This window comes from Platalea leucorodia, assembly GCF_965183815.1.
Source record: "Platalea leucorodia genome assembly, chromosome: 2".
Lineage (NCBI taxonomy): Eukaryota > Metazoa > Chordata > Aves > Pelecaniformes > Threskiornithidae > Platalea > Platalea leucorodia.
Window position 1 is genome coordinate 127,474,587 of NC_138824.1, and position 22,422 is coordinate 127,497,008.

Genomic DNA, 22,422 nt, shown 5'->3' on the forward strand with positions numbered 1-22,422 from the left:
ACCCTTTTCATTCTCCATTTGTCAGAGCTTTGTGTCCTGTCCTCCGAAGGAGGTAACAGGCCTTGCGCTCCAGTGGGCTCTGCCGACCCATCCTTGCCACCAGGCAGGTGGGCTCCATGCTTCCACCCAGCATTAAACCAAGATTAAGTCCCCTTCTTTGTGGTTTTGATGAGTGAGCAAGAGCGAGGGAATAAAGGATTTACGATCCTCCATGTTCCCCTCCAAGATGGGCAGGGTTTCTGCCCGTATGAACAGGAGGGGATATGGCGATGAATTCCCTGGCCTTTAATCTCACGCAGATCCTATGCAGGGTTTTGGCACCGCCGGGGTGTGTTTGTAGCAGGGGTCTGTTCCCATTGCAAAGGATGCCCTCCACACACGTGTTTTTAGAGAGAGATCCCCTCTGCATCCCTGTAAGAAAGCAAAATTATTATTCCTGTTTTTTCCCACTGGGGACCTGGATTCCGGTGATAGGAGCTGCTCTCACGACCAGCCCTATCGCACCATCTTCATTCTCGCCCCAGCCTGGCCCTGTGGAAGAGTATTTCCGTGAATCAAGAAATTCTGTCAGTCACTAAATTGTGCAGGACCAAGACCTTGGATGGACAGCGTGGATGTACACAGCTGATACTCCAGGCTAGCAGCCATTTGGACCTGTTCAGCACAAATACTTCTTTTCTCTGTCGAGCAGCCTAAGGAGGGCAAGGACTGCTGCCAGCCGAGGTGTATCAGCTGAGGGTAGGTGAGTAAGAGACACCACAAGCTAAGACGGCTGCTTGTTTGTTAGCAGAGCTGGGTGGGAGCCCAGCAGTGGAGCAGCGGTCAGTCACAGGCTTCAGGGAAAGCGAATGCAGTGAATGCAAGAAGGAGGGAAGCTGCAGATCCAGCCTGAAGTGTTCAAAGAAGAGAAGACATCCCAGCGCCTGTTTTTTACTAGCATATTAGTATCTGATATTCATGTTCTCCGAGATCCATCCAATTAACCAACCAATGAATATTACTAACATTTCCTGTTGCAGAAAATACTATTGACGAAGGAAAGAGAATGTCAAGAAAGTAATTTTTAATGGTTATTTATTTATATTGAATGGTACTAGAGCGTTATTAAATATGATGTGAATAGTACAATATTGCACCATTGTCTTGTCTTGCAGCGTAAGTGCTTACTTATTTTGCAGGAAAACACAGCGGACTCTGTAATCGAGAATGTATCAGTTTTAGTTGTTCTCGTTTCAAGGGTACTCCCTTCAGTCTTTATCTATCTGACCCAAATGCCGCAAGAGAAATTCAAGCAAAACCACTTCAGGTCCCTGAGGCTGGTGCCTGCATTATGGAGATGAAGGAAGGGAGACAGGAAAGAGAGAGGAAAATATAGCCAGAACTCCACAGTCTTACGGCATCTCTAGCAGCAAGCTGTCATTTTGGTGACGTGGTGACAGTCCCTACGGAGATTGCCCTCTAAAGGTGCTGACCACAACTCTGAAGTGGGTGGTGGTCAGAACATGGGGCAGGCAGGCAGTTCTCCATCACAAGGGAGAGGGGAAAGGTGCCACAAACCTTCTTAGTGCGATCGCAAGCCTCAACAAGGCTGCTGCTGGCAGTGAGCAGGCTGCCTGAGTTCCGTGGAGGTCTGCTGGGTGACGTTATGAGGTCTGCTCTGCAGGGTGCACCGTATCCGCTCCAGCTCTGTTGGCCCAGCCAGCTCCTGCACGCTGCCCTGCCCTCTGGGAAGAGCCAGGACAAGCTGTCCTGGCAGCAGTACGGTAAGACCCAGGGGATCTCCTGCAGGAATGTGGTGACACATCACATCTCAGGTGTCAGCAAAAATTGATCCAAGGTCATAATATCCATTTGGCCTGTCTGCTCTGTGAAAAGTCTCTCCCAAGTAGCTCTGGAGGCCATGAAACCTCTCAAGAGATGTTTTTCAACTTCCTTCCTCCTGGAGGAGGACCAGCTGCTCAGGACAGGAATCGATGGGAAGAAGGCGAGGGCAGTATCTTGTGGCTCTCTGCAGTACAGCCCGCCGCATCTCCTGGGGCAAGGGGGAGACACCCAGGAGCAGCACCAACAGGGTAAGGAAGCACAGGCTAAGGCATTGCAAGGCTTAGTCTTCCTAACCAACTGCGCACTGTTTCGGTCCCTGCTTCTGCCAGTCCCTGTAAGCTACAACCCACTGGGAAACATGTATGAACTCCCTCACACTCCCTGAGCACTAGATCAGTCCAGTGGGATCAGGCAGGGAAACGCCTCCAGTCGCTTGGTTCCTCCTTCGCTTTCCAGACTGGAGGAGAATGGATTGTCCTGTTTGGCAGAAGCCCACTGTTGGCTAATCCACAAGCCTGGGAAAAGCTAGGAGACCCAGGTCCTGTTTCTAATGTTCTCACTGATTTACTCTGTCATTTGGCCAAGGTATGTCACATCAGCTATCTGTAACTGCGGGATTTTTAACAACAAGAGACCCACCTGCCAGAAACACGGAAGCAATTTAAGACTCTTTTGAGAAAGCATTGCTAAAAACTTAGCATACTTGAGTACAAGCCAAATCCATCCCCGCGTAATAAAAAAAAAACACATTCACAAAGGTGTTGCTTAAAGTGCAATGTGAAGTTTACGAGCCAAGATCGTGCGCAAGGCTGAGAAAGAACTGCTGTGGCCAAAGGTACCTGAAACATCCACCCCCCTAGAAAACATTGTCACCCTCAAAAAAGGGGGACAGCTCTGCTTAGCTACGGTGGCTGAAAGGCTCTACAATGCCTGTACAAGGATTAATGCTACCTTCCTCTTCCCTGGGAAGAATCCCCGGGGATCGGGAGGGCAGTGGATGGGACACATTGCCCCACACTGCCTGAGCACCCTGCTTGGTAGCGCTGTGTTACAGCAGCGCATCGTTCCTCCCCTCCTTGGGCCCTGCCTTTTCGAGGCCAAGCTTCCCAGCCACTCTGCTGTGTTTTCAACAGGGATCTGGTGCAGGCCCCAGGAGACAAAGCAGGGAGGAGAAAGGGAAAGAGCAAGCAAGAATGAATCTTATTAAATGGAGCGAGGTACTTCTCTCAGTCTCTCATCACGTTCAGGGCTGATTGGAGGTGAAATTACACTTGGAGGAGGGGAAGCCCCCTCCCCTGGGACAATCCAGAGGCTCCCGCACAAACTTAATTTCAAGCTCTGTTGAAGATGGTGTTTGTCTTTTTTTTTTTTTTTTTGTATGCATTCAATTTAATTTCTCAGGCAGACGTGTGAAAATGAGAAAGGCAGACCTTTGACTGTGAAGACAGCTCGGTGCCTGCTTCTAACAGATCCAGTCTCACGTTGTTTTCCTCCATCACTGCCCTCAATAAATCTGTGCGCAGGGGTTGCTAAAATGCCCACCACCTCTCTTCCATGCTTCGGTGGAGACGGTTAAATTTTTTTTTTTTTTTGCATTTAAGCAATCCAATTCATTTTTAATTCAAAAAAAACCCCAGCTTTTGACAGCTCTGCTCGAAACAGGAGCACAGTGACCTTGAAAAGGCTGGGACCTGCTGGCACCATGAAGTTCTGATCTGTACTCTGCCCTCCAGTCCGTACTTGCTCTCTTGTGAGAAAAAGGCTCGTGGTGGTTTCTGATCCACCCGTTTCGGTGACAATGGCTGAAAGGGAAGGAGAGGAACTGCATTTGGTTTTGGAAGGCTCCTGGGGGAGAGGTTCCTGGAGATTCAGCTCTCCCGGCCTGCACAGAAACACACGCTGCTCAGCTCCTCTGCAGGCAGTTGATCTGGCTAGTTGCACGTTAGTTTTCCAATCTTGAGAGCATACATACACACAGGTTAAAATACAGCTTGGGGTAAGCTGTTGCCTTTCCAGCTGCCCCGCTTCTTGTGCCCAGGAACAGACAGATGGTGTTGATTTTAAAAATCAATGATTTTTAGCAGAGTTGCTGGCACAGGACAGTTCCAGCGGGTCTGGCTTCTCCCTGCCTCCGAGACAGACAGAGGCGGAGAGGCCTTGCCCGAGCCGTTCCTACGTTGCCATTTCCCAAGGGAGGACGTTCCCACTGTGACCCAAGGGAGGACAGCAAGCAAAACATAAAGCGTAGAGCAGTACCAGGCTCTCAAATAATTTCTGTCTGCAACCCCAGGCAGGCGGAGTGGATCACAGCCCTGTAAGCCCCATCTCGTTAAGAAATCAGCCACTAAAGAGATGGGTGTAAAAGCCAAAACTGTTATGGGCAGCGAGGCCGTGACAGGAGGCCCCTCGCTGCGGAGGCTCTGCTGACCTTCAGGTGTAGGTAGAGCCGTGTATGCATTCCAGTTTATCTCTCTCTGCTCAGTTCAATAAGCAATCCGGGACAGCGGCTGTGGGTTGAAAAAGGAGAAGAGCCGCGGTGCAGCCCACCGGTCCCCCCCACCCCTCTCCCCGCCGCCCCACAGCGCCTGAGGGCCGTGGCGGCGCCGGGCGCCGAGGGAGCCCGGGGACTACATCTCCCAGCATGCAAAGCGGGGCAGGGCGGAGCCCGGCGGGGTTGTGCCGCCGCGGTGCATGCTGGGAGCTGTAGTCCCGCCGGGGCGTGGGCGCTGCTGCCTGACGGTTGAGCGGAAACGGCCGCCCCGCCGCCGCCGCCGCCGTCGTCGTCGTCGTCCGCCCTCCGTGAGGGCGCTGGGGCGGAGCGGGGGAAGGCCGGGCCGCCGGGAGCCGCCGGGGTGGGGGTTACAGCCCAGCCTGCCCCTCCGCCCCGCCTGGGCCGTCCCGTCCCGTCCCCTCCCGCCGCGCCGGCCGTGTGCCGCTCTGCCCGCGGGCGCGCTTCCCGCCCTCGCCGCTGCCTGAGGGCGGCTGTCCCGCGGGGGCAGGCGTGAGGGCGTGGGAGGGCGGGCGGCCGCCGCGCCTGTGCCGCGGCGCCTGTGCCGCTGCCCCCGCCGGTCTTAGGCTCTTGAACGGCTTTTTCTCTCCTTCAGTCCGGCTTGCGGAGCCCTTGTAGCGGGAAGGGGTGGTTTGGCTCGCAGCGTCCTGAGGAAGCCGTGCTAGAAGAGCAGGCTGCCGCCTCAGAAAGTTTGAAGAGGAGGAGGAGGAGGAGGAAGAGGAGGTGGAGGTCTTCCCTGCACGGGGACGTAGAACAGCAGCTCAGCTCCTCACCGGTCCGATTCCAGAGCATGGGCTAAAAGCTATGTCCCTCTCCCGTGTCGAAAATCCTTGTTTTCTGCTGTTTCTGTTTGTCTTCCAAGCAATATTTATCCTGATACTCTACCGAGGTGGACCCTCAAATGTGTTTCGTGGGTTTTTAGACTCGCGTCAGATGCTGGATTACTCAAAAACTCACGATGTGTACACAAACCTCAGCTTGTTTACCCAAGCTCCTAATGAAGAAACCATGCCGTACTGCTCAGTGCAGTCACCAATATTTGGTAGGTATTAACCGGTCGTGTTTTTGGAATAGCTGCTTTGGTACGTGATAAGGCTGAATGCTTTGTAAATATAAGTTGTATGTTTTTTTCAAACTTTTCCACTTTAAAAGTGGTATACTGGTGTAATACACTGACAAAACTTTCTTGTGCTAATTAACTCATTTGTATTGGTTATGTGATGAAAAGTATTTTACTGATCTAAAAACTTCCAGTATTAAGGATTTGGCTACATAGAGGTTGTAGAACAAGAGTGAAAACAGCGCATGGTGTTAATACCACGTTAGTAACACTTTTTTTCTCTTGGCTGTCCTGCCTAAAATGTGCCAACGATTGTACTTTGGTAACTGCCTAATTTTGACCTCTTACTCACTGCGACTCCTGGGTTCTTTGTCTCAGCCTTATATCAAGCCTGTAGTTCAATATAAATTGATTCAGTTGGCTTTAAATATTGTTTGTAGGAGAATGTAGCTTGGCACCTTGCTCTTCATGGTGATCTTTTTGGCCTGTGATTGCTACGCATCCTTTAGACGTAGAAACTTCTCCTTTAGACTTACAAGTCTGGTCACAGGTTAATTTGTATTTGCACTAGGACCAAATTAGAGCTGATCCTAGAGACAGCATTAATCCAGCAACTGCACTGCTAAAACAGTTGAGAAACTTTAAGTAAATAAAAAGTCAAACCCGTAAGACAAGTTTGTTGGAGGTGAAGTGGTGCGTCTCTGCTAATAGCGAATCTCTTCCACTCAGGCAGCCGAGAATGGGTGAGTTCTGTAAGCGTGCACTTAGAGCTGGTTTGGGGATGCCTGCTTCTTAGAGTACGGTGTAGTAAGTTACCCTCGTCTGGTTTTCCGTACTGCACAGGTTTCTGCATGTCTAGATCTTGCATGTAATGAGCGCTACTTAGTCGTTGCCCTGCCGTTGTAGGAAAGCTGGTAGCTGCACGTGGAGCACAGCGAGAGCAAATGGCTGACCTCGGTTCACAGCTGGAAGTACTGTGAAAAGCCAGAGCTGTGGTTACTCTTGTGTCAAGGTGCTTACTGAGGTTACAGAACTCTGCTGGGATGCTTCGGATGAGCCTTTTTAGACTGCTTGTTCTTTTGGGGAGTTTTCTTCCTTCCTCTGTTGCTGAAGTTCAATGAAATACATACCGTACGTATGATGAAATTGTATGATAACTTTTGGGTATATACTGCAGCATTTCCCTTGGAAACAGCTCCACTAAGTAAATACTGAAATATTAATAGTACAGAGCCTTTTTTGCACAGGTGCCAGTCATAATGGTCTTAGTGCAGTCTCTGTTCATCACTAGCTGCAGCCTGTCAGTTCTTTTGGGAAGCTACAATTCTGTGTTTCCAGCTTAATCGTTTTATTTGAAAAAGCACAGCAGAAGTGTGCCTGCACCTTGCTTGTTTGCACTACTGACAAGAATCTGCTGTCCTGAAAAGAGTCAAATGAGGAAGCTTTGGTCTCAAAGAAAAACAAACCTAGGTGCAGTTCTGTGCAGTTTGCCTACAAACCATCAGATAAGCAAGAGTAGTGATGCATATGTAGGAGGCAGAGTAAAATTATACTAATCAATGCTCTTAGAGCTGTGACATCTTTTTAAGACCTCTTCTTTTGCCCATCCCTGAGAGAGGGATTGGCCTGCACGTAGTACTTAAGAGCTAAAATGAAAACACGACGTTAGTTATAGACAGAAACAAACAGTAAAGTTGACTGGGAGTAAAAAAAAAAATATGAGGCAAAGTAATTGTGGAAGTTTTGCTGCATAAAAAATTGGAGGTGAATGTATGAAGCATTGTTGCTGTGAAACAAATCATTTGGAGCATTGATACAGATTCAGCTTAAGAAAAATGAGCGCTCTGCTACAGCTTAACTTGGTGATATTTCCCTTTAAATATAAGAAGTAGATTATTCCGTCTGGTATTACTATATGCCAGCCTCTTCTGGGTGTTTTTGGTTCCCCCCGAGAAAGGCATGCTGCTCTGCAAGGTGCTTTGCCCTTTGTTTTGTATGTAATGGGCACATATGAATAGATATATAAATACTTTATAAATGTCTTGATTGGTTGTTACCATCTTCTCTCATGGGACTGATGTCTCTTGGAAGTGTTATATCAGAGAGAATGATGCCTTTTAATATTAATTTCATAAACTCCATTAAATGAGATTTTGAATCAATTGTTGAGGACTCCAGTCTCCAATTCAGAGCTGGTAATAAGTCACTGTGTCCACTCCAAAGCGTGTTAAAGTAACTGGAGGAATGCCAAATGGCCTGAATGGTTTCTGCATCAGGGCTTTTATGAAGTGTAACACGTTTTCCACTTACGTATATAGCAGATCATTTCAATAACTGCTTGAATGTAAGATCAGCTTGCAGCTCATCTGTCTTTTTCTTGCCTCCTGAGTCTACAGCATCTTGGTTCTTCCGGGGCTGTGGAGTAAGAATTAAATTATAATTGCTAAACATCTCTGTCTTGGAGGAATTAGGCTCTTTCTGACTAATGTTACTTTTTTAGCACTTAGTGGTGTCTATTGGACCTGTTGTGACTGACAACTTGAAAAGCATTGTACTAGATACTCAGTGTCTTCATTAATATTGTGAATAAATTACTAAAGTTCCCTTAAAGGTTAAAGTTTCTACTTAAATAACCAGTTGTCTGTTTCCTCCTTCTTTGGTTTTGGAAAAAGCAAAGTGTTTATATGCTAGAGTTGTGCTTATTCAAACTTAATGAAGTAGCTTTTAAATTCAAAATCTGACTTGCTCACATTGCACGCAAAATGTGTTGTTTCGGTTCATCTTTTCCTCTTACCAGGAAGAAGCTTGATGCTAGAAGACTCAGGTTTTTATTTTTTTTTAAAGAGGTAACTTACTTCATGCATGGTTTGTGCTCAACAAGTTGCTTTAGCCCTTGAGGACTTCAGTAGTTGAAAGTTCTGTCTGTAACTCTGCTGTTTTAAATAAGCTGGTGCTATGGAAGAATTTTTTTCCAAGCCCTTCTTACTGCCTTTCGCTCCCATCTGTCATAACCTTTTCGTGAGTGTGACCATCTGTCCTGGTAACGAGTAGCTCCTGCTGCATTTCCTAATGGATGCTCTCCTACTAGAGTTTCTTCTCTTGGATTTAGAGAGAAGTAAAAAGGTGGTAATGCTGAGATTTATTTTCAGCTGCCGTTGAGGCAGCCTTGTATTCTGTCGTTAGAAACTGGTGCTTAAATTAAGGCTGTTGGTCTGCCTTTTTTTTTCTTGTTTCATTCAAACAGTGGTAGAATTAAACAAATATGACTCTCTTAATGTAGTGTGTGGTGCTGCACTTTCTCAGTGAGGTATTCATCCGTGCTCCTGTTCCTGTTTATTTAGTTTGTGCAAGTTCTGCTTATTTTGGCTGAACTCAGTAATTACAGCTGCTAACTCGAAATGTGTAGCAAGGAGTTTAGAAATCGTGTAGTTTCTTTCTTCAGCTGGGATAGATCTGGTCAAAATCAATAGATCCCCCTGATCGTCAAACGCGTTGCCTAGAAAGTAAAGCAAGCAGGGAGTATGCTGTCACTGGCACCAGCTAATAATACGGACAGGGAATTATGAGTTTTAAGTCTATCCACCGAAGTTTCACATTAATTAAACACCTTCTGTGTGATGGTACAGGCACAGAAAGAGCTTAGGAACCAAGCTACGGAGAAATTGCTTGGATGCTTCAGGGTGTTGATTCTGTACCTTGTCTGAATTGGGATCCTGTGCTTTCTAGCATGTCGAAGATGGGCTTTTCCTCCTTTCCCAAAGCTGTGCTTCAGCAGTTTTATTTTTCCCTATTTTGTCCAGCCTGCAACTGCTCTGTTCACATCTGGGATTTAATTGGATTACAGTGCATTAACCTTTTGTTAGTTGGGCAGGAAGGAGACCTGAGAGCCAGAATTTAGTTCATAGCCAAGGAGCGTAGGGCAGCCAGAGGTTTTGGGGATATAAGTCACAGGCTAACTTCTTTTTCTCTGTGTTTCCTTGGCATATACTGCATTGAGTTTCTGAGCTGAGTTGTTCGAGGTACAGAGCCAGGCAGCTCAGGAGAACATGACATCATGAAAAACCTGAAAAATGCAGATATTACCCTCATGAATCATGTGCTTGGGTATGGAAGGAGACAACAGGAATGAAACTATTGCACGTTATCTTACTCATACCCTTATGTCCAAATTTAGATTTGATTTTTTTAAAATTTAAGGATTATCGCTACAGAATCTTACTTTGCAATGCAAAGAGCCCCGATTATATTATAGGAAAAAAAAAAAAAAAAACAACACCCTGCCTTTGTGTGAGAACAAAAGGGATTAATTCCCTTTCTTGTGTTTTCCTTGGAGCAATGATCTGGAGTTGAAATCCAATCTGAATATAACATTTCTTTAGCAAGCCCCAGTTGTCACCAAATCAGTGGTTAATGGGGCTTTAGTTAAAAGATCTGATAATCAGGGAGTTCATAAATCTAAAAAGCAACACAAATTACAGGTTAAAACCAATGTTGGACTGAAACGTGGTGATCTTAAAGGCAGAACAGGAAACTGTCTGCGTAGAAGTAGGTAATAACATCGTAAAATCTTAACAATAAATGTGACCTAGACTCATGGGCCCACAGCATGATTCTCTGAAGAGCTACTCTTCTGTTTCAGGTACAAAGGTACAGCAACGTATTCCAGTTTCCTCCTGAGGGTAACGCAGTCAAAATCAAATTACCTCCGTGTTTTAGATACTTAGGGAAGGGTTGAAAAGTGATAATTAAAAGTCAGCTATTGCAAGATCTTGCTGACAAGCAAAATTCAGGTTTTCCTTTTAAAAACCAACCAACCAACCAACAAAAACAAACCATGAAGTGGGATTCACAGCAGCTGGACCTTTTTGACAGCGTGAGGAATGGGATCAGTGGCTGTTCAGACCGACCTTCAGGAAATGCCGTTATGTGTGTTCCTTGAGGAGGAGACACTCAGCGGGTATAGGTTTGCCCATCAGAAATGTGAGGTATACCAACTTCCACATACTAGCAAAATGTTTCCCGGTTCTGGATGGACAGCTTGAATCTTATGCCAAACTGAGTCCCTCAGCCTTGTTAGTGCTCAAAAAACCCCCGAACAAAACAGTGGAGGGATGTTGCTTCCTTCTGTGTCAGTTAAACAGGATGTGGGTGAGCCCAGGCTCGATTTGCTTCGTTAGAATTGTAGCAGAGACTTGAGTGTAGGATGGGCTGGAAGAAGTGTCTTCTGGACTCACATGCTTTAAGACTTAATTAGACTTAAGACACACCTGTAGCTTTCCCTGCTCAACTGAAAGCTACTAAAAACCAGGCCTAAAGATTTGCTCTTTCTCTCTCAGGGTTCACTTTCATAAGTTTTTTGAGAGAATAATTTATTTCAGTGGTTTAAGAGGGAGTCTGACTTACAGACACTGAAAACTTGCTTTAAGCCAGCCATAGGATTAGCTATGAGCTTGGAAGGAAAAGAAAAACTTATTTATAGCTATTTAAAAAAAAAAACAAAACCCAACAACTTGCCTCACAGGCTTCTGGTGCAGAAGAGTATTTTGTCTTTGGGTAGCACGGCCTGCAGAGAATTGTTGGTCCTACTTAAAGCTGTCATTTGAAATTATCAGCTTTTAACTGTGATTTAGGTAAAGATTTCTTCCTAGTTCATTTAAGGGAGAGATTTCAATCTTGTTCTGCATTTGTGCTTTATTTCCTTAAAAGTTGATAGCGGTTGGAAACCATGAAGACACACTGATTTGTGTATAAATATAACTCTTCTGCTCGTTCTGGGACTTCTTCTCACTACCCAGAAGGACAGGCATTTAAATAATTGTAGAATTTGTTTGTTGATATTGTTATGAGACTTGTGTTAAAATGCTGATTGATGCTTTATATTGATTGTTTCTTACTTGTGACTTGTCAAGCTTTTTTCATCTGAAGAATGGAAGAATTCAGATAAAAATGCAGAATTATTTTTTTTAATTAGGTAAAAACTATTAAACATACTGGATATGTTTTGCATTTAAAGTCAAGGTACTGAGTAAAGGAACTATCGTTATGTAGTTTGTTTTGCTACCCTGCGCCTGCTCCTGAAGATAAGTAACATCTCTCTTCTTCCCTCTCAGTTCTGTCAACTGCTTCTCCCAAAATGTTGAAGTACTGCCTGTTTATCGCTGCGTATCACATGCCCTTGTGGCATGCGATTATAACATCAAATTGAACTTGAAACTTTTTTTACGATAAAGCTAACATTTCCTAAAGCATTCGTATTCATCCAGGCTTTAAACTGTTTCTCCCCCAACCTGCTGAATATCCTTTTGGACATTTTTGCCCTTGAATCTCCTCTGAAAGAGGCTTAGAGACTTTTTCCATATGGGTAGCAAAAGCAGATACGTCTGTTCATCTTGATTCATTTTCAACACTATTCTTACAGTGAATACATTTATTCAAGGATCCCATCAAAGCAACACAAGACAGAAGGTTTGCTTGTGTAGCAGGGAGCCAATACCAGGAAAAAGCAAGCTGTGCAGGAGCCCGCTGAGGCTTGCTGGCTGTGCCGGGACTCGGGGTGCCTCTCTGGCAGGTCGCCTGCTGGCCCGGCGCTGTGCCCAGCACCCCTCGGTGTGGAGCCGTGGGGAGGTGACCAGCAGGCAGTGGTAGACTTCATCATGTGGGCACATCTGCGTGGCGTTGTAGGTAGGGCTGGCGTCTTAAGGAGTAAACATACGTAGCTAATCTGGTAGGTTTGAATGAAGGTTGAGAAGCATCACTGATCTTACTTTTTTTCTTCTTTTTTTCTGTCTCTCCTTACAGTTGGTCCGTTAACCATCACCTTCAGGGTGCTCCCTAGTGAGAGAACGATCATCAGAAAAAATCCTTTTGTTCAGTCTGGTGGCCGCTACAGGCCACCTCACTGCTTGGCCCGCTACAAATCAGCCATCCTCGTCGCCTACAGGAACCAGGAGAAGTACCTTCACCACCTTCTCTACTACATTCATCCTTTCTTGCAGCGCCAGCAGCTCAGTTACAGTATCTACTTGATTCAGCAGGTAAATCTAAATCAGATGTGCCTGGTGGTGCAGCTGAGCTTCCCAGTTAAGGGTTAAGCTCTGACCAAGAGATGTGAATCTTCTAAGGTGGAAATACAGTTTTATGCATGGGTTTAGAGCAGGTCAGTTACATGCTGTCCCATCTCCATGGCTGCTAATGATCGAAATATTATACCACTTGTCAAGACCATCATTCTGCTATTGATTGGTTCTGCTTTTTTTTTTTCTTCTAGAGGGATAAAGTTGTCATTAAGTGGTAACCTGTATTTTCAGCTATTCAAGAGTTGAATGTGGTTTGTCTGTAGCTTGTCAGTGTGGCTACTGAGCAAAACTGTTGAAACTAAATGCTAAAGTGAAGCTGGATATTTTTAGTCTGTATCAAATAAAAACATCGGGCTCGACCCTGCTGTGGGGCAGCCTGTGCAGGTCAAACAGCCATTTTTAACTCACATGGAGAGGCGTTGCAAAAGGTAAGTGGTGAGAGAACAAGTTTTGGATTCATTACTTAAAACTGATAGTTGATTGGGAGAGAGAAGCAGCTTTTTTCTTTGACCGAGATCTTTTTTTTTTTTTCTCATTTCTAAGCTTTAATAAGCCATAGCCAGGGCAAAAGTGTTGATGTGCAGATGGACACCTGAGGATTGACTTACCGGTCTCTTAAAAGTCAGCCTTCTTCAGGTGCCCACGGTATATAGCCCCTGACACAGCAAAGCTTACAATTGCTGAGAACATTGTGAAGAGAATGGGTGAAATTTTCAGAAATTTGGAGCCAGTATTGATTTATTCCAGTGTCATTCAATTGAATAAGGCCTTTTTACTAACATAAATTTTAATTGAGTTATCGTCTTTGTTGTTTTGGTGAAGAAATGCAGGTTTTCTTTTCCAGGTGGGGAATGGTACATTTAACCGAGCAAAGCTGCTTAATGTTGGTGTCCGGGAAGCCCTGAAGGATGAAGACTGGGACTGCCTTCTCCTGCACGACGTCAACCTAGTACCTGAGAACGATTACAATCTGTATGTTTGCGATGAATACTATCCCAAGCATATGGCTAGTGCCATGGATAAGTTTCAGTACGTGTAAGTGCCTCTGCTTTGGATGTGTGTATTCTAACTGGTTCACTTTTTGCGCAAAAAGCATGAATGGGGGCAGCGAAAGATACAGCCTCTGAGAGGTTTTCTGTTTGTTAGTTTTGCAGTAGTGACTTCCCCAGAAAAGGGTATTCCTGACCTGAGCGTGCAACTCTGAACCGTTCCTTGCCTGCGGTTCCCTGTTCCACTGTTAGCTCAGCTTGGCAAATGACTGGCAGATTTCTTTTTGCCTTTCCTTCCGGAATAAAAGGATAGGGTGGGAATTACTGGATCCTGTGGAAGATGTGTGATAGGATGACCCAAGATGTGAATTTGAAAACCAGCTTTGCTTTGGTCTGCTGGGGAGGAAGGATGGCGGGGATGGAACGTGATAGGAATGGCACTGGTTTAGCTATTTTGGGTTTTGGCATTGTAATGACAGTGTCTGTAAGGTATGCAATTAATACATGTGTGACTTGGATCACGTTGTTGATTTGTGGACTGGTATTAGCCTTCAATAATGATGGTTTTATTTTATTTTTTTTTCCCCTCTTAGTCTGCCATACAAGTCCTTTTTTGGGGGTGTATCTGCTCTGACTCCAGAACATTACATGAAGATGAATGGGTTTCCAAACACATACTGGGGCAGCGGTGGTGAAAATGACGACATTGCTACAAGGTACTAATGCACAGGGCAGGCTTAAAATAGAACCAAGCTGGCTAGTGAAACTTGTAGCATTACCCTAAGAAAGGAACTAAGATGTTGGTCCTTAACGCGCTTGCAGTATCGTTATAACCCAAAATGCTGTTGGCATCGGGAATGGTTAATGTCAGAAGATGCTCAGAATCCATGAATCCAGTCATTGTGTGGTGGGAGGACAAAGCTTTCCTCAGACTCCGGAGGGCAGAGTGTTCCTTCACGTCCTTGGGCCTGCAGTCGCTCTGGCGTGCGTCCAAGGGGTCATAACCACCCGCAGTTGACAAGTGACTCCATTGACATTAATGGCCACAAGGGAAGGAAGGGCTCTGCAAGCTTGACGAATAAGAAAGCCAAGAAGGTACTTAATAATTCTCAGACAGTTGGGAATTTAACTTATGTTAAGTGCATCTAGGTTGCTCCAAGTATTACCTAATCACCAGTGCTTGGAATTAAGGAACACAAGGAATTCTGTCTTCAGCGCTGGGTGATGGAGAAGCCTGTGTACTATTATGAGTCACCGACAGCAAGGTCTGGTGTTTTTTCTTGTACTTTAGTTGCCATGGCAGCAGCGTGCTATAGAAGTGAATACAATGAGCTAAGTTCCAGGTACGCTGCCTAATGTGAATTCTTCAAGTACAAAATCATGGCTGCAGCTTCTTTATTCAGCTTTGTAGCTGCACCGTGCACCTTCATCATCCTGCACTGAGGCAAGCTCACGGGGAGTTTATAAAACTAAACTGACAATGAAGGCCTTGTGCGTTTTTTGGTCTTGCACAGTGTGACAAGTTACATGGTTTTGGTGGAATGTTCTGTTCGAGGACTGCAGGAGTTTTTACAAAGCGGTATTCTTCTGGGAATTGAAAGTCAGATTTTCTAATGTAGAATTCCTCCTTTTCCCTTCAGAAAAAGCTAACTAAAAGGGTGTATGATTGTTTAGAGATTCAGCATTTACTAAAGGAATGGAATGCTAGGAAAATAAATCTTTAAATCAAACACTATGATGCTGGGTCTGTTCAGCTGTTCTTAGTACAGCCTAGGCATCTAAAGTGGTTTTCAGTACGAGTGGTAGAGAGTCGTGCCAGCTACGCGTAAGAGTGCGCTACAGAAACCTCTTCAGGTTATATAGATTCAAAAATAGCCCTTTCTTGAAAGGTACTTAAAGTGGTGTTTCTCTGAAAACTAATACTAATGATTGGCAATGTTCTGGCCCATAGGTACATGGAGGCCACTGACAGCACCCGTTAGTGATTTATTCACATACCGAAGTCTCAACCTGCAGAAGTTAGGAATGAGCTGGCCAGTTTTGAACGGCCAGCTTGATGCACCTACTGGGATTTGGATTTTAGGAGGTGCTCAAGCACTTCTTACCATGTAGCAACAAAATTAGTTAGCATTTGAAATTGGACATTGAAATGTTAAAAAAAAAAAAAAAAGTCACGTAAAGATTTTTTTGCTGGGATACTTATATGTTTTAGTTAAAAAAACATGCTGGCTGCTGCTTATAAGTTGGCAGACTGCAGTACTCTAAAATACCAGTCCTAGCAAACACCAGGATCTACCTTTTATTAGCAGAAAACACTAATTGGAACCACTTACATGTTAACATTATCAACTACAGGAAAGTCTGTTGGGTTCTTCTTAACAGTAAATGAACGTCTTAACTGTTTCCTATTATGGTTTTAGTTTAATCTTGCAATGCAAAACTGTAACAGCAAAGCTAGTTTAGTGTTCTTGCTTTTCTTGTCTTTTTGATGGAATAAGTAATCAGCTTATGTTCAGACAACAAGAAAGCTTGCCTAAAACTCAATCAGAAATAATAGTATGTCATACTGTCAGTGAAGTGCTGTAATCATTTGATGGCTCTAGACTAACAAATATGTTCAGTTCTGTAGGCTCTTTCAGCTTTATAACATTCCTGCCTCAGTGCAGCTTGCTGCTGTACCAGATCTCACTGGAAGGGAAGCCAGTGTTGCAAACACGCCGGTTAGATAACCTCAATTGAGCAAACACTCATTCTTACGTTCACAGGAATTTTCTCTGCGCAAGAGCTGCCCTGTGATAACGCAGGTTGCTAGCCCTAGCGCTATGACAGGCACTTTTTGTTGGTAAACCACCATAGATGCCACCAGCAAGGGGTTGCTTGAAAGTCACCCAAAATGCTCTTTTTAGGAGCTCTGTTCTGGAATTCTGAGCCTTTAGTTCCCTTTGTTCTTACCTAACTGTCCTGCAGCTGAGCAGCTCGCATTTATTTAGCCAGCGCCTGCATTTATCGCTAATCTTTTATGAAGCCAGTCCTTTGATCAAGCCATCTGAATGAAGGGCACTTCTCAAAGAACAGAGAGAGGCTTAATCTGGATCTGAAACTCAGGACTGGCTTCCTTTCAGAAACTGCAAGTTTGGGTGGGTTTTTTTTTTAAGTTTAGGTTATGGCCCTCTAGGCAGTAAGAGCTCTGCTCGTACGAGGAAGTGAAAATAACGCTCCGTTGTCAGATTCATGGGAATTGCTCCTGAATGCTCTGTATGCTGTTGTTCTTTCCCTGCTTGCTATAATCCTCTTTGTACCCTGTCGGAGTGCACTGCAGCTGGCAGCTTTCTAGCTCAAGCCTGGTTAGAACCTGCTAAAGACGGTGTGGCACTGTGGTGTTAAACTTGCTCCCTTCAGCTTCTCCATTTTGCTTTGGTTGCATTAACACTGAAAAACCATCCCTGACTTGGAACTTCCCTATAACTAAGCCTAGAAATGGCATCTTTATGCCTAAGCAAACATTTTGTTTGTTGTTTTCAAGGATTCAGTTAGCAGGAATGAAAATAGTCCGGACATCACCTCACCTTGGACGCTACAAAGTGATGGACTACAACAAAGAGGCAGAGACACGAGAGCCTTGGAGAAGGTAACTGCTTGGGGGCAGTTAGGAGGCTGCTCTCTGCCTTGTTACCATCATCTTCCTCAGAACAGGCAGTAAGGATACCTAATGCCACTGCTTGTTTTTCCGCTTTAATGTGGCTATTTAAAGAAGGCTGCCAGTCAGTTTCAACGACTCATTCTGCTCCTCTCTCTGCATTTGAAGGGTTTCTCCTGGTTTCCTACTTTTTTCCTATTGTTAAGGACAGGTGCTAGCTCAGAAGCTAACACATATCAGACTTAAGCATCAAATTATTCAGGGAATAAAACTTAAAAAAAAAAAAAATAGTGCCTGTCTTGTAAATAGGGAGAGTTCAGGTTGAAGAGGCACTTTGTTACAACTTCCCTGTAGTAAAATTTAGTTTACCAGTAGTAAAACTACTACCAATGTAGTTTAGTTTTGCGACTAAAACAGGGGAAAGCAGCATTCTCGTTTGAAGACATGAGGAAGGTGCTATGGGAGACCTGAGCAAAGACCCAGTTTTACATAAAAGAGCTGGAGGAGGGTGTTGGGTCAAGCGTGGCGGAGGCTTCTCATCCCAACAGCTCAGACTTCCCTCTATCATCTCAAAACTCAGGTTTCCATAACAACCCTGTCTTTAAAACTACCTGGAGCAGCCTGCGTACACCATTGCTGCACCCGCTGTGTTGCGCTCCCAGGTCTCTCTAAGCCGCTGCCGGTTTCTTGGGTTTTTTTGCAGACTGGAGTTGCCACCTCACTGGTTTCCCTGTCTGACTCGGTTCCAGTCCAAGTTGCCCTCCTTGTTTAGAATACGCAATATGAACTTAATCCAATCGGTTTATTAGTCTTGCAAAATGCCTTCTCTCTCTAGTCTGTATTATGCGAGAAGAATTTTCTTGGGGCTTTTGTGCTAGCAGCTTCCATCTGCTAAGCCCTTGCCCCCTCTGGACGTCTGTTTCTTCTGCAGCTTCAGCTGCAAACATCACCTTTGTTCTTCTGTCTAACTGCAGGTATTTTTCCTTCTTCAGGCCCACTTCCCGACACAACACCGAAAAAACATGGAAGGATGATGGAATGAATTCATTAGAGTTCAAGCTCCTTTCCAGGACAAAGCATCCTCTGTATACCAACATCACTGTGGACATTGGATATGTTCCCCCATTTTCTTAAGCGAACGAAAACAAAAGCAGAGTTTGGGCTCAGCGTGGCTGAGTTTGGGCTCAGCCTCTGCCTCCCGTTGCGGTGTGGAGCCTGCACCACCTGAGCCTTTTGTCTTTCATGCATTTCAGTTTTCTTCTGACTGTTTGAGATTTAGAAGAAAAGGCTTCAGGAATAGGATACAATAGCCAATAATTGTCAAAGCACTGTAAAACCAGCTACTGAGCCAGACCCACCGCCAAGGTCTCTCTGACAGTAAGCCGGCCCAAGCTTTCTGGAGGTTTGCTCCATAGGTGTATAGCTCTGTCCTGCTTCATACTTCAGTGTTAATTGGGACGCAAGCCATTCTGAAATGCTGTATTTTGAGAAAGCGTTGAAGGCGGTTACAGTTCTGTAAATAGCTTTTGTGAATTTGAGTAAAATAAATTGAGTTATGTGGTTGGGTTAAGCTCTTCTAGAACATTTAATGAGTCCAATAAAGGAGAAAGTTGCCCTGACTACCAGACAAAACCAGAGCTTAAGTTCTTGTTTTTTTCTGGCCTGATCCATCAGTGTTTAAGTGTTTTTATTGTAGCTGTAAGTAATTCAGGCTGTCACCTAGTCTGACCTCCTGCTCAGAGTAGGGAAAAAGCCTAGTATTTCCACTGTTGCTCAAATATTATTTTTCAAGGCTGATCCATCTTCAACATAAAATGCTTCCGAGAAATGAAACAGTAGAGGAAAAAACTAAGTCAAACATGTCAGCAGCGGAGCTGCGACCCTGGCAGGAACGCCTTTGTACGTACCTGGCTGTGAGACTGACACATCTGACTCCCCTTTCTGTAATCTTTCTTCATCCATAAAATCAGGCGGTAGCTCTGCCTACCACGTCCAATTATTTTGCAAGCATGACACAAGGTATTTTTGCTTGTTACTTGTAGATACTGAAATTCCCTGTTCACTGAAAAGCTGCATCTATCCCAATACACCTAAGAACTTAAAGCTTCGGCCTTCTCTACAGTTGGAATAATGTGTCAACCAGCTAGAGAACCGTTCTTCAATATTATAGCAAGCAGAAGTTGCTTTTTGTCTTGTAATTATTAATATATTGTGTCCTAAAAGAAACTCTCCCACATCTACCTGCGAGGGATGCACATCCAACAAGCAGATGTAAGGAGTTAGGTATAATGCAGAAAGGAAAGTGCTGTAATCAAGATTTTAGCAGAAATCCTGCAGCGTACTGCAGCAGTCGGTTAACCACAGACTTTCACCAGGCTTCTAAAACAAGAAGCCCAAATAATAACGGCCAGCGTATGCATGCAAATATGCACTCTGCTAACAGCGTGGCCCAAAGCATTAAGAAAACCACGGACAGCAATTTCTTTCCGTCTGACATAGCTGCCCACTGCATTTCCTTCCCGATCTCTCCAGAATAACACACGGCCTGCTGCAGAACCCAGGCTTTTGTTTTGCCAGAGGACGCTTCAGCAGTCCCACGGCAGGGTGAGCGGAGCTCGTGAAGGACAAGAGAAGCCTTTTGAATTCAATGGAGTGTATTTATTGAGAGATTTTTAACATCTCCTCACCTATTATCATTATTGCCCTTCCCTCACACATAAGCAGCTTTTCCTCAGGCTGGAAAAAATTAGCTTTTCTCAGCAAGTTTGTAGTTGGTGAAGAATTCTTGTGCTTTTAATGAAAAAAGACTGGCCTGTTCCTTTTGAAGTCCTGGCAGTGTTGGCAGTGCAAGGCCGCCTTCCCCCTACAACAAATAAGAAGTTTGCAAGAACAAAATGTTTTTTCAGGAGACCGAAGTTCAAGTCCTTCCCCTGGACCAGCCCAAACGAGGACACTTTTGCAAATGTCCCAGCAGGAAGTGCACGGAAGAACAGGAGGACCTGTCCCTCGGGTCAGCCCGGAGCTCCAGTCCTCACAAAAGGTAAATTCTCAACCGATCAAATTAGATGCTGCGAAGAAAAACTTTCTTCTGCGCTACTGAAGGACTCTTGGAAGCAGAGTGCCAGGGGTCATCTGCTGTAACAGCAGCCACAAACGCGATCTGTCGCCGTTGCCTATGACCTGTGTAGTGTTTGCCCTTACGAGATCTTCGGCTCCGTGCTGAAATCCACCGTGATGTTGACGTATAAAGGGTTATGTTCCACTGAGAGCAGTTTATACGAACAGGAGTTCAGCCCATCTGTTTTCCACGTTCTGGATACCTGACGGAGAAGCTTCATCCTGAGGACAAAAAGGAGAAAATCTTCGTTGACGTGCATAGGAGAGGAGTTTCGAGCTCTTTCCCCCTACTACAGAGAGTACAGCCATTCTGCATCTACTGGGAACGTGAAGTCCTGCTTTTCCTGTCCTCGGCACGGACAATCGGACACGGGGGAAGGAGTCCTTTGGCTTCATCTCTGAAATCATACGCTCGCATCATATCCACGTACCTGTAACTCTGGAAGTTTCTACGGAACATCACCCAGTTGATTCTCAGCAGATCTCATGTACAGAACAAGAGCCGCCAGCTGTGAACAGGGGTGTCCCAGGGGTGTCCCCCAGAGCCTCTGGGTACCACAAAACGCCTCTTTGGCCTACAGCAAGGAACTTGGCCCCCAGGTGCCTGGCTCCTGGCCACATGCCAAGACAACGCAAGGTGGAACACTGTTCTTGACTCACCTCTCTCCATTCTCCTCGTTACCGTGGTCTCGTTTGTGGAAGATCATTGTGTACCTGGCTACATCAGCAGACGGCCTCACCACTCTCATCTTCTGCATCTCAACCCTGGAAGAAACAATAGGGCCATGAGCAAGAAGTCACCTATAAACAAGTTCTTAAGGGAGAAAAACCCCAACATTTGGCAACTTTACGTCTTGTATATGCCATTGAAGCAAGCACAGAGCACTGTAGGAAACTCATTTTTGTCTCTTCCACAACCCATTTTGCCAGAGAAATGGGGCTTGGAGTTGTGTTTCTGGAGAACAGGTCCAGTAGGGTGACAGATACCCCTTTCTTTTGAAGAGAAGCAGGTAGCTACTACGGTAGAGATCACGTCGAGCTTTAAGCACACGTTATACAACAGAGTACCTTTAAATTACTATTGTCTGGTCTGGTTTGTGCTGCCCCGTATTAAACCTCGGAGGTCTGTAGCCAGATTCCACACATTCTGCAACAAGTTCATCTCAACTCCTGCAATAAAGCCCCTATACTTGATAGTTCTCCACTTTAAAAACAAACAAACAAAAAAACCAACTTGTTTTCTTTTTTAATAGTTGGCAGACAGCTGCAAAATTTTTATTTGTTGACATGAAGAAAATTTTCTTTCCGAGAATAGTGCCAGAAACACTGAGCCCCATGCATGGATTTAAGTGTCTGACATCAGGCACTTGATTGAAGCCTTTGGCCGTTAACATCGGTGGAGCATAACAATTTTGCTCTGTCAGCAGCAAGGGTTAACTTCGTGACAGTGGAATTAAGGAATCGCCCAGGTCTTTGCTCATCAGCAGCTGAAAGAGTGATAGGAAACCAAGAACTGAAGAAACTGAGCCCGTACAGCTTTCCAATGACTGTTTGGAGCAGTAAATTATCAAACAAATACAGCAAACAATCGGAAAAGTCTCTTTGTGATGCAGACCGCAGGAAGGGGCCCAAAAGAGACCATCACATTCAGCACAGAGGCAAAACAGCAGGACCAAAGAGCCTCCAGCCCCGAGTTCTTGAAGATGCTGAAGGGGATGCTGCCATCTGCTGTCTTCGCACAGGAAGGCTGCAAGGATCAGAGAACGCTTTGGGATGGAAGGGACCTTTAAAGGCCATCCAGTCCATCCCCCCTGCAATGGGCAGGGACACCTACAACCAGATCAGGTTGCTCAGAGCCCCATCCAGCCTGGCCTTGAATGTTTCCAAGGATGGGGCATCTCCCACCTCTCTGGGCAACCCCTTCCAGTGTTTCACCACCCTCATTGTAAAAAATTTCTTCCTTATACCTAGTTTGAATCTACCCTCTTTTAGTTTAAAACCATCACCCCTTGTCCTATCGCTGTTGGCCCTACTAAAAAGTCTGTCCCCATCCTTCTTATAAGCACCCTTTAAGTACTGAAAGGCCGCAATGAGGTCTCCCCACAGCCTTCTCTTCTCCAGGCTGAACACCCCCAGCACTCTCAGCCCTTCCTCGTAGCAGAGGCGTTCCAGCCCTCTGATCATTTTCGTGGCCCTAAATCTCTCCGTAC

General features: G+C 45.2%; 2 protein-coding genes across 11 annotated transcripts in view; one reads left to right on the forward strand and one right to left on the reverse strand.

Moving 5' to 3' along the window:
• The first annotated feature begins 4,754 nt into the window (after positions 1 to 4,754).
• On the forward strand, positions 4,755 to 19,032 carry LOC309602023 (beta-1,4-galactosyltransferase 3-like). 2 transcript variants are annotated; one of them, XM_082335307.1, is made up of 6 exons: positions 4,755 to 5,375; positions 12,192 to 12,427; positions 13,314 to 13,498; positions 14,052 to 14,174; positions 16,982 to 17,086; positions 18,088 to 19,032. In XM_082335307.1, exons 1-6 carry the CDS (start codon positions 5,138 to 5,140, stop codon positions 18,227 to 18,229), a joined length of 1,029 nt encoding a protein of 342 aa, XP_082191433.1. In that variant the 5' UTR covers positions 4,755 to 5,137; the 3' UTR covers positions 18,230 to 19,032. The 2 variants fall into 2 exon arrangements, with proteins under 2 accessions (XP_082191433.1, XP_082191432.1); XM_082335306.1 differs by having other exon boundaries at positions 4,757 to 5,375; positions 13,314 to 13,504; positions 18,088 to 19,027.
• Positions 19,033 to 19,129: 97 nt separating this feature from the next.
• Positions 19,130 to 22,422, reverse strand: part of B4GALT4 (beta-1,4-galactosyltransferase 4) — a 45,236-nt gene continuing 41,943 nt past the window's right edge. For all 9 annotated transcript variants that reach the window (XM_082335232.1, XM_082335231.1, XM_082335239.1 and 6 more), the window contains 2 exons: positions 20,873 to 20,977; positions 19,130 to 20,434 (listed from right to left, as the gene is read on the reverse strand). In XM_082335232.1, coding sequence (XP_082191358.1) covers positions 20,293 to 20,434; positions 20,873 to 20,977 — 247 coding nt within the window. In that variant the 3' untranslated portion in view covers positions 19,130 to 20,292. The remainder of the gene's footprint in view (positions 20,435 to 20,872; positions 20,978 to 22,422) is intronic.

Excerpts from the sequence above, each read along its gene's own strand:
- LOC309602023 (XM_082335306.1), top strand. The coding sequence starts at position 5,138 with ATGTCCCTCTCCCGTGTCGAAAATCCTTGTTTTCTGCTGTTTCTGTTT. Across the intron at positions 13,505-14,051 it reads ATGGATAAGTTTCAGTACGT|TCTGCCATACAAGTCCTTTT; the intron begins GTAAGTGCCTCT and ends TTCCCCTCTTAG. Across the intron at positions 17,087-18,087 it reads ACACGAGAGCCTTGGAGAAG|GCCCACTTCCCGACACAACA; the intron begins GTAACTGCTTGG and ends TTCCTTCTTCAG.